A 13,232-nucleotide genomic window follows, 5' to 3' on the forward strand; every position below is an offset into this window, starting at 1 on the left:
ATGCAAAGTGTTCTGTGGTCTGACGAGTCCACGTTTCAAATTGTTTTTGGAAATTGTGAACGTCGTGTCTTTCTTCATTGGAATTGGGTTTGTATTTGAACAGTATGACATAGTGTCACTGTTGAATGGTTCGCTGGCCTGATTTCCATGCAGACAGCTCCCACTCAGTGATGGTGTGAATGCAAATGTTTAACTGGTTGTCTGTCCCTATATGTACACATTATTGACTTGAATGGACTCCACTTGTTTGGATAGCTTCCATCTTCCTGCAAGCCAGAACAGAAAACGTTGTATAGATAATTACTGTACAACAAAGCGATTTCTTCCAAGAAATACATAGCATAGCATTTTGCATGGGTCCTAAAACGGCACCAGACAGCAATATTGTTTCTCAGATGCTCATTCCTTAGGCAAGTCCCATCTCCCGACATCATTAAAGGGTACTTAAATGTATTTTTAGCCTTCCTGTCTTACTAGGCAGTGTTTGATGTTTCTTTGTCAAGTTTTTTTCCCTCTTCTACCAGTAAATGCTCTGCTTTGAAGCTCATGAACTCATCTTGCTGTAATTTGGTTACATGTACAAAAGAGACTAATTTGACTTCATAATCTGTCACATAATACCACTCACCCCTCTGCTCACAGTCTGCTACCTCACAGAGCCCCGTTCACTGGGCACAACCTCAACATGAGATGGGTAAAGAGCTTAGCAAAGAAGAAGAAGGAGAGTGGTGTTATGAAGAGGAAGAAGAGGAATATGAAGAGGAAGAGAATGAGGAGGAGGAAATCGATGTTAAAAACAGAAAGGTATCATTTAGGAGTTGCAGAGTATGTTAAGACAAGTCATATTTCTTTCCTATTAAAAGATTGCGTAGCTACAGATGGGACGAATCCACCTGTCAACTGTTGCTTCTGCTCAGGGAACAATCACTCTAAAGAGCGAAGACCGTACAAACTGTGAGGGGGAGGAAGAAAGCAATGAAGAAGGGGATCACGAGGAGGAGGAAGAAGAAGAAGAAATTAAGCAGCCTGAAACAAAGCCATTCAAAGCAGAAGAAAAGCATGGACGAAAAAACAAAGCAACACAAAAGAGAACAGAGGGGATGAAGAAAGAAGAGCGAATGACAGTGTTCCCAAAGGGAAGGCGGGTCAAGAAGGAGGTACAGGCTGTAGTAGCCAAACAGATTGTTGTGTTTGCAGCTTCGCTGGACGTTAGGCTCATGCTTTGCCATCTGTAAACTGTGTGTCATGTCTCCCCCAGTAGTTGTTGTTCTTTGGATTTGTAGGGGCGTAAAATATCTCTGTGTTGAAGTAGTAGATTTAGAGTTTATGTTTAGAGTTTGTGTTTGTTGTGGCTAAAATGAGCTATTTATGTAGGGCAGATTACCAATTAGCCTCCTCAATCCTATCATTCAGTTTCGGTGTGGGTTACAAAAAAAAAAGGGTCAATATTTCCAATTGTGTACATTTGGGATCACTCTTTCGAAGGCTGCCATTGTTTGTATGACAGACACACTGCACAGATGTCCACACCATAGCAAATAAACATCACCCATTTTACAAGCAGTAGGTGCATTTGTATATTTCTCAGGCAACGATTGCCTCAATTTCACACATGACTCATCACTGTCATACAAACCTCTTATCCAACGTAACTTGATTTGAAGATGTGTGTTGGATTGTGTCAAATTGGACAAACCTGACAATGTGACAACACAATTGAGTCTTTTTTTTCAAGGCATCCATGCCAAGCCAGAACCCAGTTGTAACCCTGCTGTTGACTTAAGCATTCACATTTTGAAAGCAGACTCGTTTTTGAAGTAAATGTCTCTTGTTTCAGTTACAGGCCCCCAGTGTGAAAGGCTTTGACTTTGCGAAGCTGCATCTCGGCCAGCAGAATAGAGATGATGTCATGGTGGTCCAAGAATCCATCCCAGCGGGGCCTCTGCCCATCTCAGATAAGGAAGGCCCCAGTTCTTCCCAGAACGGGGATGTCCCCACCCCCAAATCCAAAAACTCTGCCTCCTCCACCAGAGCATCCCGCAGCTTTCGAAGACGAGAGAGGTCAGTGCTCCTGGCAGTGCAACGGAGGAGGGGTTTTTATCACTACAGTTTTTCTGTTCAAGGTTTTATGAAACCAAAGAAAGAAAATAGCATGATAGAACCAGATCGAAACTTCTCTCCATTAGTCAATTCAAGTCGGCTTTATTGTCAAATATGCTCTGTGTACGACATACAGCACAGATGAAATTTCTTTCCTCTCAACCACAGTCCAAACATGCAGTCCATTCAAAACACACACAGCTAAAAATAAGATTAATATTCTTCCGTTATCGGATGTATCCAGCCAAATAAATAAATTCACATCGATATAAATTTTGAAACTACCATCCTAGTGTGTAAGTTTGATTTTTTGTGATAGCGATTGTATTTAAAGCACAAAAAAAAGAGGAAGACCTCCTTGCGAGAAAGTCAGCTTTCCTTGCATGTTATTTTTACATTATACACACACACACACACTGTACCTCCAGTGAGTGTTTTATCTCTTTTTTTTTAAGTTGCAATGTTGTAAGGCATAGTAAGCCAATGTTATTAAATGGTCATGTTAATGCATTTGCATTCTGTTAACAGAAATAGACTCAACAGTATTAATAATAATGTCACCACTGAGTCTGATTGTACTGTGCTTATTTTGTTGCTGTTTTTTTTTTTTTACTTTAAAATCTAAAGTCAATAAAATTAGTAAACTCAATTCTCTCAGTCAGCCACACACACACAAAGATTCGCTGATCAATAATTGATATACGAGACTGTGAGGGCTTTTTATTTATTTATTTGTTTATGTATTTCTTGTTTCCCTCGTCCTCAGTTTGTCCAAATATGGCCCCATACACCAGTGGGGATTCAATCTCGCCAAGAAGAATACATTAAGAATTTCATTATTCTAACAAGCTTTGAACCAAACACATTATCTTAGAAACTTCCCAGCTTTGACCTCTAAACTAAACTGCTAGTTTTTATTATGCACGCTATTCCAACACGCAAGTCCATCCTCAGGCTTTAATTATTCTTTCAAGTGTGTATTTTGTGCTTAGGATCTCTCCGTCAGACGGCGATTCCATGGTGAGTGACCGCTCCAGTGGGCGCGAGTCAACTGAGGAGAACCAGAGAGCCCAGGCCACACCCAGTGACAGCAAGCAGACGAGTAAGATCCCCATCAATGTTTTAAATGGCAAGTGGCCCTGGCAACACTCAAGCCACTTTTCTACACACAGCAAAAGAGGGGGAGGGGAAGAGAAACACTGGAAAGAACTGACCGGGCTATGTGACTAAGTGAGATGATATTCTGTGTGTCTCACGAGAATTTCGTTGGAAAAGTACCAACTAAAGAAAGTGTACAAAAATGTTAAATTAAACTTTCTAGCAATATATGGCAAAAAAAAATTAATGTGCACTCCTACATTTTGAGTAAAATTGTGTTGGATTAGCATATGTAGCATGGTTATCGCATGTTCTGTTGTTGGAAAAACAAAACATTTTGTCAAGCATAATTGTCAGAAAAGGGCATTACTTTTCAGACAACATCTTATTAAATTTCAGAGCAGGGTGTACGGATTACAGGGAGAAACGGGACACATGAAGGATCATTATTTTGTGTCCAAAATTAGTCCCAAAAAGAAAAAGAAAAAGAAGGGAAACAAAAAGCGGAAGTTATTTTGACAGCATGTCGACAGATTGAAGGTTGCAGCGCCACTCTGAGACGCACTGAAGCCAGAAGCATTCAAGCATACTGACTACATGTACCACACTGCAGCCTGCCTGATCTCGCCCACACTCAACTGACCTCTGTTTTTTTTTCGTGTGTTTTTTTACTGATAAATCTTTTCCTGTAACGATCAGCATGGTGTTTGTGAATAGAGTATGTTGTGTATGAGATAACACGTACCACAATGTGGAGGCAGTATTTTTGAAGTAGAGACGAGAAGTTTTCATTAGTTGTTTTAACCATTTCATGCACCCTATAACCTGATAACATGATAAGCTGTCCCTGAAAGGGTTAAATGAACTCATTATGACCTTTGGGAAAGCTGCTATCATTCATGGGAACTATGAATGACCTTAACATGTGGGGCCCTATTTTCAAGTCCAGCCCAAATCTATATAGTATAACAGCCCACACGGGTGATGTTTTCTTTCTTTTGCTATTTTCGTAATTTTCGTACATTCATGGGCGCAGTTAGAAATGGGCGCTTGCGTCATTATGGGACTGAACACAGCCGACTTGATTCCCGGCCAATCAAAGCGGCTCTCCTCATTCCCCTTCAGCGCAGGTGAGGCACGCGGTTGAAAGGTTAATGGACTCCCTGGACTCCGCGCAGGAGATTGGCACATGCAAAATACGTTTATAAGAAAAAAAGATCTCCACTTGCGCAGGATGTAAAGTTGGCCGTTGATACAGTGAGAAAGCCACATACTGACATTGATCTACTTCAGCGGTGGGTAAAACTGTTCTGATAAACCTATCCACATGAATCACACATTTACTGGCGTTCTGTTTAAAGCTATGTTGTATTTGTACTCATCAGTACACTACAGGTGTTTTACTCATCATGTGCAGGTTCAAACATGACAGCAGCAATGCCCTCATCAAAAATGCTTTTTTAGTGTAACAGTGACATTGTGACAGGCCATGCAATATAAAGTATCATGTGGTACTTGTCAAACAATGTTTTTGATTCAAACCTACCTGGCATGTAACCCGGAGTGCTAAATACTCCTTGTATTTTCAGGAGTTTGTTGACATTTTCAGGGACAAAGATTAATTTTGTTTGGAAGCAGGACATGTCATTCAAGTTATGTTCATTGATAGTTCATATTAATCTGAAAGTGAATATTTTTGATGTTGCATTGCTGAGCTTTACAAAGATCCGCATTTGAATCTCCACTGATTTGTGAACAGCCCTAAAATGTACCTTTCTCCGGCCAAGTTGTAAGATTTCCGACATGTGCCTGTTACATGCTTGTTATATCATGTTAATTTGTTCACTGCTGTGTGCGGGGATCCTCGCTTCACGACAGAGTATCAAATTTGTGTGACCCACCAGTTGACCATCACTGTTCTCAATTTAGAATCACATCTGAATGCCCTTAGTCGCAATCGATTTGTGGTCTTTGAACTTTACCGAGGACTGATCTTTTCCATTAAAACTGTCTTTCCTTTCTATTGCGGTGCAGGCAAAAATAGAATTGGTAAGACTTTGTCTTCTTTCCATCCGCGTCTGTGAATCTCCAATTATTTTGTTTGGTTCTGTGATAGTTTTATGCTTTGCTTGTTCCTACCATTCATCACTGTCAGCCCAACTGTCAGCGACATGAGTTAAATGTTGTTACAGTCTACAAAAAAACTTTACCTTTTTTCGGGGGGGGGGCATGACCCTAATCATCCTTTCTACAAGACAACCTAGTTTGACTCAATGTGGTCATTTAGATTCATGAACTGCAGTGTTCAAGACTTTTAAACTGTTATTTCGATCCCTACAGGGCCGCCTCCTTCAAATGGTCTCAATGAACAGATGTCATCCGCTTCCATATTTGAACATGTTGATCGGATGTCACGGGCCACAGATGTAAGCCGAAGACTCCCCAACAAAGTGCAGCTAATTGCCATGCAGCCCATGACGGTCCCACCCCTGAACAGCCACCCTGGTACTGGCAAATTGCCCGATACCAACAAGGAGGTTCGCCTTTCTTGATCCTCATTTTCACATGTGCAGCTTGATCGGTCCAAAGTTCACATGTCCTTTCGACATGATGTGTCTTCTCATCAGATCCAAGTAGCAATGAGGCAGAAATCGGAGATTGAGCATCATCGAAACAAGATCCGCCTGCGTGCCAAGAGGAAGGGCCATTATGACTTTCCTGCAATGAATGACATAGACCTTGTGGACCCCAAAGACCAGGATCACATTTACCATAAAGCACAGCTGCAAATGGATAAGATTTTAGATCAAAATGTGCAGGTTCCCTCAGTCTTCAAGGAACCCCCCAAAAAGTTGGTGTAGGTTTCATTTATTTTAATTATGGAAACTTTTTTTTATATGTAATGAGATAAAATTTCATTTTGTATCCAGTGCTCGAGGGAGGCGCTCTCCCAAACAGAGGATGAAGGGGCAGTCAAATGGAGGCATGACAGATGCAGACAAAGATCATCTCATCACCGAAGACACTGACGCTGTTTGTAGGAAGTGTCCTGGGGTCAACAATGTGGCTTATGTGGTAAGTTTAATGTGGGTGGCTTGGTCATGAAGACGTCTGTGCGTGGAAGGTCACAACTTTTCGTTGAGCCTTAGCCTCCAGACTGAATGGAACTACTTGGTGGCTTATACATTTTTTTGTGGTACATTTCAGTCGGATCCTGACCAAGCCCCAGGGTTGACCCACAGAAGCCCGTCACCCACCACAGATGAGGTCTTCCTAGGTCCCGCTTCCTCACCTCCTGGACATGCCCCTCCCCCGCCCACCTACATACCTCCACAGCCTTCCATCGAAGAGGCGCGGCAACAAATGCATTCGCTGCTGGATGACGCCTTTGCCCTTGTGTCACCCACTTCCCAGGGCAGTTCCGCTGGGGTGACTCTGCCAGGGGTCAATGCCAATACGTCTGACTCCAGTCCTGCGGGTCGTGGCCCCCGACCTTGGGGCCCATCCTTTCCAGGTTTTGGCCCCTACACTGGTGTAAGTAGCTTATTTTTAGAGGTCGATAAAAACACCACATGACAATTTTAATAATTGATCTGTCTTGAAATCACAAAACAAGTGTTCTCTGTAGATTCCCTTTCATTTTTTCTTCACTTGAAGTCTGTATGTACAATAGCTTCAAAGTGTAATCGTTTTCAACTAATCTGTTAAGTACAGAAGACCATCTGGTGGCCCTCAATACAACGCTGTCAGTTCTGTCTACGGCTAAGGCGTTTCACTAATGTTCACTGCATAGGCTTGATCTTGAGCTCCTTTTGTCGGAGGCGGCCCAAATAGATGCCTGTTGTATAGATAATCACAGGTGATACTTATTTTCTGTGTTTTGTCAAAAAATAATTCTGTTGATGAAAATTGAATTTATTTCAACTGTTCAAATCAAAAGTGAAACTCAGACGTTGTAAAGATTCATTCAACAACATAAAAATACTAATGATTTCTTATGCAGTTTCTTGAGATGGTAAATATGGGATATTTGTTCGATATATCATCATTGATTTTAAATTAAATCAAATAATTCATTCTTTGTAATGTCCATAATCTCCATTTGACTTTATCACTTTTTTAAATTGAACTTTCCACAATATTCATATTTATTGAGATGTACTTGAATATAAATTTCCTTGCATTGTGTAGCCGTAGACAATGGAATAAGACTGAGGGAGGAGAGGGGGATAAAGTTGTTCAGAGACACCTTTTAAGTTATTTCAATTTGACACTTCAATGGCCTGTATTTGAAGTTGGATACGAAACGGCATCTTGTAAGAGTATAAGGTGTTGAAATCAGTCATTACGAAAAGCAAGTACATCTTATTTATGCTAATAAGCAGCAGCAGTGCTTTTAAAATTGTAAGAACAAATCTAAGAAAATTGCTTCATAAAGCTCATTGTCTCCTGTTGTTGTCTTTCATCGCTGCTTCCATTCTCTATGGTCCCCTCAGAGATTCGGCGACCTGAGTGTGTCTCCCCCTCTGGTTCAAGGCTTAATGCCAAGGTTAGTAAAGCGTTCAATGGAAATCATGTACTCGAGCACATGTGGATTTTCATTCTCTTTTGTCCTCAACAAAGTCCTTTGTTATTGATCAGTGCTGAAAAATACCCACGTTGCCTCGTGTCCTGCATCATCCAGTCAGTCAGACTATGAATAATTTAAGGGATCATTTTTATTTTATGGGTTTAATGGAACAGGTCTCGGCCTTCCTCTCTTAGCTAGCCCCCAAAACACTCAGGCACTCTAGCAAATGAATACAACACATACACACCTAGAAAGTAGAGCACTGTGCCAAATCTACTTGAGATAAATAAGTTAACAAGTGGTCATGTTTTACATTAGACAAAAGTCGGACTCTTGCTGCAGCAAAGTCTTTGTTCTATTGCGCGACTCAATGTTTGGAGGCTTGATTCAGTGAAAGTCTTGTATTCTCCAGGCAGGATCGTGGTCTGACTTACCTTTCCCCAGAAGAGGCACCAGGGCCCGGGGAGCAACTCCAGCTCAACAATTTTTACTCCAGCAGGGGTCTCTACGCAGATGAGAAGCCTTCATCGGCTCGGCCGCGGCCAGTAGGGGGCACTGCAGGTACAGTTGGAAATCCTTTTAAAAATCCCCCGTTTCATATTTACATCCTTTTTAATCATTAAAGTCAAGGGTCATCAAGACGACCATGAAATACAAAGAACGTCTACGGTACTAATATTAGGACACGCTGGGCTAACGGTTAACTTATCTGGTAACTGCATAGTGCAAACGCTTACCAACGTACTTACAGTAATGTACTTACAAACACGCCTTTTGTCAATGATATTATGATAGATGACATGAGAGGCACGTTATACAAGCACTTAGCACAACCATTCTGCAACAGCAGAATTACGATTGCGGCCTTTGCTGACTTTGGGGGGTTACAAGTCAACCCGAAAGGCTGAGTCTCTCTTCAATTATTAAAGGCGTTGGGAGTGAGGCTTACATGAATCGTGTCAGGCATTTACTGGAACGAGTGAATCTCAGGCAGCCAGAGACAGACACGCAACAAAAGTTGGAACAAAATCAAATTTATTACACAAGAAGGATATAACATAATAAAGCCTTGATGTGTCTGTTTTGATGCGTGTGCAGGCGCCCAGCTTCATCAACTTACACAGGTTGGCTTATCCAGCCGTATGAATGGTTATCCCGCCGGGGTCAGAGGCTATCCAGGACAGAATGGAGGCATCGGCTGGAACAACTACCACGAGGACATTTATTGCAGAGCCCTACCAGATAACAGTGCAGTGAGTGCAAATACCTACATAATTCTCTTGTCTTTATATATACAGGTGTGTGTGTGTGTGTGTGTGTGTGTGTGTGTGTGTGTGTGTGTGTGTATATATATATATATATATATATATATTAGACAAAATATATATATATATATATATATACACACACACACACACACACACACAGTATATGTATATGTTGCATGTTTCGATATTCCTTATTATTCCTTTCACAATTCCTTTTCTCAACTGTCATTTGAAGTGGGTTCGGTTGTTTTCACTGGGATATCTTCATCGCTGAAACAGAAACGCTGTACACTTCTCTTCAGTGGTTCCTGCACTTTATTTTAGACTGAGAATTTCCCTGAAATGTTTTCTTTTTTTTTTTACAAGAATGTTTGACATTGCAGTAGCGTATAGTACAGTACTGTTAAACCTCCCTTTTCATACTGACGGACGTTTATTGCAGCCAAATAGGGTGACCAAAGTATTAGAGACAGCTAGTATGGTGCAATGCACTTCAATAATAAACGCAGCAATATTACCTTCGCCGAGTGTACATCACATGAGGGTGGAGGTGATGTTTTGATCGTTTTGGTTATTTGAATCAGGGTGATATGCCATTGAAACAATGCATTGGTAAAAACTCCCTGTGTTTTTAACAACTAAGGTGAGCCTTGGCTCCAACTCAACCCACGAAGCTTGTCTTTCAGTTGAGATGAGTCACTTCAACATACATCTGAATGCAATTACTGTGCTACTTTCTTATTTAGGCAGGGCTTTATCGCCATCTTGTGCCTCATTACAAAAACAAAAAGAGCACAAAAAGCTCAAATAGGTGAGTTTGTCAGCATTTTGCTTGGGATTGCTTCGGTTCCACATGAAAAGACTCAAATACTGTGAGTGAATTTGTGACTGGTGAACCACAAATATGTTTTAGACCAATGTTTTTCAAACTTTTTTGAGCCAAGGCACACTTCTTTCATTGAAAAAATTTCGCGGCACACCACGAACTGAAAATGTGAAAAAACCCCCGCTTATTTTAACAATTAACGTGTTGTATTGTTACTATAACCATTTTTAACATTGAAGAATGACGTTATAACAGCGTGAATTGGAATCAAATGAACACAAAGAAAAATGTATTTTATCATCTTTCATATTTATTGTTTCACCGTCGTCCTGCATTCATGCGTCACAAATTTGCTTGTCTCTCGTTTTAACACAAGGCAATTGGCTAGCTGTTGCTGCCCCCTAGCGATATGGGAGGGTACTACATGATTACTTTCTGGGTGATAGACCAGATACATCTAGATGCCTAGATACAGATTGGATATTTTCCCGTGGCACACCTGACAAATGTCTCGCGGCACACTTGTGTCCCTAGGCACAGGGTTTGAAAAACACTGTTTTAGACTACCTAACATTTTATTCAATGCATGGGAAGACGCCTGAGAGCCGCTCCAACTTAGTACTGTATCCGACACTTCCTGTCTTGTCCTGACTTCTTCCTCGTCTATCTCGCAGGTTCCCAGAAGTGTCCTCAGGGAGCCATCAGCTCCTCCCACCCACTTGGAAGCCGGGGCGGGTTACCCGTCAGCTCCACTCTCACTGGATGCGAGCCCTCCCACCCAGTCATCCGCCTCCTTGATCAAGGCCATCCGTGAGGAACTTTTGCGCCTGTCGCAGAAACAGAGTTACCATAGCTGAGGGAGCTCTGACCCCACCTGCTAATGTGACAATGCTTCCTGTGGAAGCCCACCGAGAAGCAAAGCAGAGAGATTGTCCTGCTACACGTCATTATTGAGGTAGCTAATTCATGTTTCTGGATGGTCTTTTGGAGATTTGAAATTAGCCAGGGGGTGTTTTGAGAATGAAATCACCTCCAGTATGTCACTATGGGACAGTGTTATTTACGTGACGAACAGTATGAGATTTGGCATTCACATCCACATTAGATTTAGGTATTCAGTGTGGTGATTTTCATGCACACATTGTTTTAAAGAACTGGTTAACCTCCATCTCATCTGAGCCATGCTTTGCCTTCACACTTTGTAGACGTTGATCTGGCTCCATAGTGAAGTCGCAGTTCACAGCCAGCAAATCAGTCCAGTCTCAAAGGAGTCTATAATACTTTACATACCATCAACCCATGATGCTACCTATTTCGCTTACCTGACACAGAATTAGTCAGAGCTGTTACTCCTGGACCTTTTTGGACTATTTGCATTCGAGTCCTTCAAGTTTTGTATGTTTTAGTAATTGTGATTAGAGATGTGAAGCTTTGAAATGCCTTGAAATCATCCATTTTCAAATGTAGATCAAACGGAAGAAAGTATATTTACTTGGCAACACGTCATACATGTGCTCAGTGCTTGGCTTGTGTTTTGCTGCACTGAATGACGACTAGACTACTTGGTAACGCTCAGGTCTGGTGGATTTATTAAAAAAAAAAAAAGAAAGAAGAAAACAAGAAAATAGTGGTTGATCGCAGTTGATGGAGGTTACACAGGCCTGCAATGCGTTAATTAAATCACCATCTTTATTTCCTGCAGTATTTGATTTTTTTTAATGGCATTTAAACACAGGGTACTGTATTTATAATTCATGTCATGCTTATGTGCTTTTAAGGATTTTTAAAAAATTGGTCTTGCCTTGTTTTGTGTGCACCATAAACAGGTTGGAATACTGGTTTATTTCCCTTACACATCAAGATTATGTCGGACCTGAAATTTTGTTCTATTTAAATAAAGCAAAACAGTAAAAAGTGCTGTATGTTTTCTTCCTGCTCTTATAGTGTGTGCTGTACTCAACCATAAGGAACATAAAACGGTCGGAGGGTGCATTGACACATGTACCAGACTTAGACCTGCAAAAACAAATAACAATAAATAATAAACAACGAAGAAAACAAAGATTTTCTGTACTTTTCTCTGAAACATTGATTAGGGTTTAAAAAGCAATTCCTGAATTTTCGGCAGGCTAATAACACATTTTGAAAAGGTACATCGTTCATAATTTGATTTGGACAATTACGAGGATATATTTGGCCTGGACCAAAATAGAAAAAAACCCCCACTCAACCTACCAGACGATAATCGCGTGGAATCAACTTTAGAGACACTTGTAATTGGGCCTTTGCTGATTTTGGATGGGAAAATCTGCCCAAACATCCATCCATATGTGTGTGTAGACTGAGGCAGTTTCATTTTGACCTCTATTTTCAGTACCTCGTGCTCTGTCTCTATCTGCTGTCTTTTATTTTATTGTATTTATTAATGCATAACTAATGTATTTATTTCAACTGTATATTATTTTGCGTGTGTACTTCGGTTACGGTCCTACCGCAACCATTCTTCGCTGTCTCCTTGTGGTAGATGTTATCGTACCAATGCGTGACTCTCAAAATACACACACGAACATCCCCAAAATTGTGTTTTGAAATGCTCATCACCACAAAAATAGTCGATACCGATTTTTTTTAACCATAAACAAAAATGTCAGATAATTTTAGTCCGCTGAAATACACGATGACAATAACAAAGAAAGCATGACGTCATATGACTTCCAGTTACTGTAATTACCACAAATGGCCACGGTGGGGAAGCCGATCCTAAAAAGTGACTGCTCCATTTTTCTTCTGATGATGTAACATAAATCAAGGACACTTCAGTTGATAAATTTTGGTCACTTACTATGTATGTACTGTATGGCGACTACATGTTGATATGTGAAATAAAAAAAGAATATATATATATATATATATATATATATATGTAATATTAATTTGATAAACTGCATTTGCGTGCCCTCATGTTGTTGAAGTGTATGTTCTCTGCACGTTTCAAATTGTATTTCATCCCATCAGACGCTTCTTCCCTGTAATCGCATTAGAAGATCTATAAATCCACTGAGTGATGCAACTAAACACTGCAAATCCCAGCCAACTCCACTCTGCAAGGGGCCATGCTGTGAACGTCATGTCAAGCCTCCAAAAAAGATTTTTTTCCCCGATTTTATGACGTGCACGGAAATTAATTTCAATGATCTTTATATACATATTATGTCAAATAATTTATTTGCGTCTGCAACTCTCTGTCTACACTCTCTCCTTTTCGAAGCTATTTAACCCCTGTCTCCTCTTGACTGTGTCAGACTGGGCCCAGTCTCAAGGGATTACAGTGGAGGTGAAGACCACATAGATTTATCTCCTCTTGTGTTTT

The 13,232-nt window shown here is 40.7% G+C and overlaps 1 protein-coding gene across 7 annotated transcripts in view; it reads left to right on the forward strand.

Annotated features, from left to right (window-relative positions):
* The window catches only part of LOC147205947 (UPF0606 protein KIAA1549), a 31,368-nt gene extending 19,589 nt beyond the window's left edge, over positions 1 to 11,779 (forward strand). Inside the window, exons 12-24 of one of the 7 annotated variants that reach the window (XM_086109143.1) lie at positions 643 to 804; positions 918 to 1,157; positions 1,838 to 2,061; positions 3,093 to 3,202; positions 5,233 to 5,247; positions 5,539 to 5,735; positions 5,826 to 6,055; positions 6,129 to 6,273; positions 6,406 to 6,732; positions 7,695 to 7,747; positions 8,181 to 8,329; positions 8,867 to 9,021; positions 10,537 to 11,779. In XM_086109143.1, coding sequence (XP_085965269.1) covers positions 643 to 804; positions 918 to 1,157; positions 1,838 to 2,061; positions 3,093 to 3,202; positions 5,233 to 5,247; positions 5,539 to 5,735; positions 5,826 to 6,055; positions 6,129 to 6,273; positions 6,406 to 6,732; positions 7,695 to 7,747; positions 8,181 to 8,329; positions 8,867 to 9,021; positions 10,537 to 10,719 — 2,190 coding nt within the window. In that variant the 3' untranslated portion in view covers positions 10,720 to 11,779. Of the gene's footprint in view, positions 1 to 642; positions 805 to 917; positions 1,158 to 1,837; positions 2,062 to 3,092; positions 3,230 to 5,232; positions 5,248 to 5,538; positions 5,736 to 5,825; positions 6,056 to 6,128; positions 6,274 to 6,405; positions 6,733 to 7,694; positions 7,748 to 8,180; positions 8,330 to 8,866; positions 9,022 to 10,536 lie in introns of all 7 variants that reach the window. The other 6 variants (XM_086109144.1, XM_086109140.1, XM_086109142.1 and 3 more) reach the window with 6 other exon arrangements.
* Positions 11,780 to 13,232: the final 1,453 nt, after the last annotated feature.

The sequence above is a fragment of the Hippocampus guttulatus genome, chromosome 4 (assembly GCF_054856545.1).
Source record: "Hippocampus guttulatus isolate MCC_2025c chromosome 4, RoL_Hgut_1.0, whole genome shotgun sequence".
NCBI classification, from domain to species: domain Eukaryota; kingdom Metazoa; phylum Chordata; class Actinopteri; order Syngnathiformes; family Syngnathidae; genus Hippocampus; species Hippocampus guttulatus.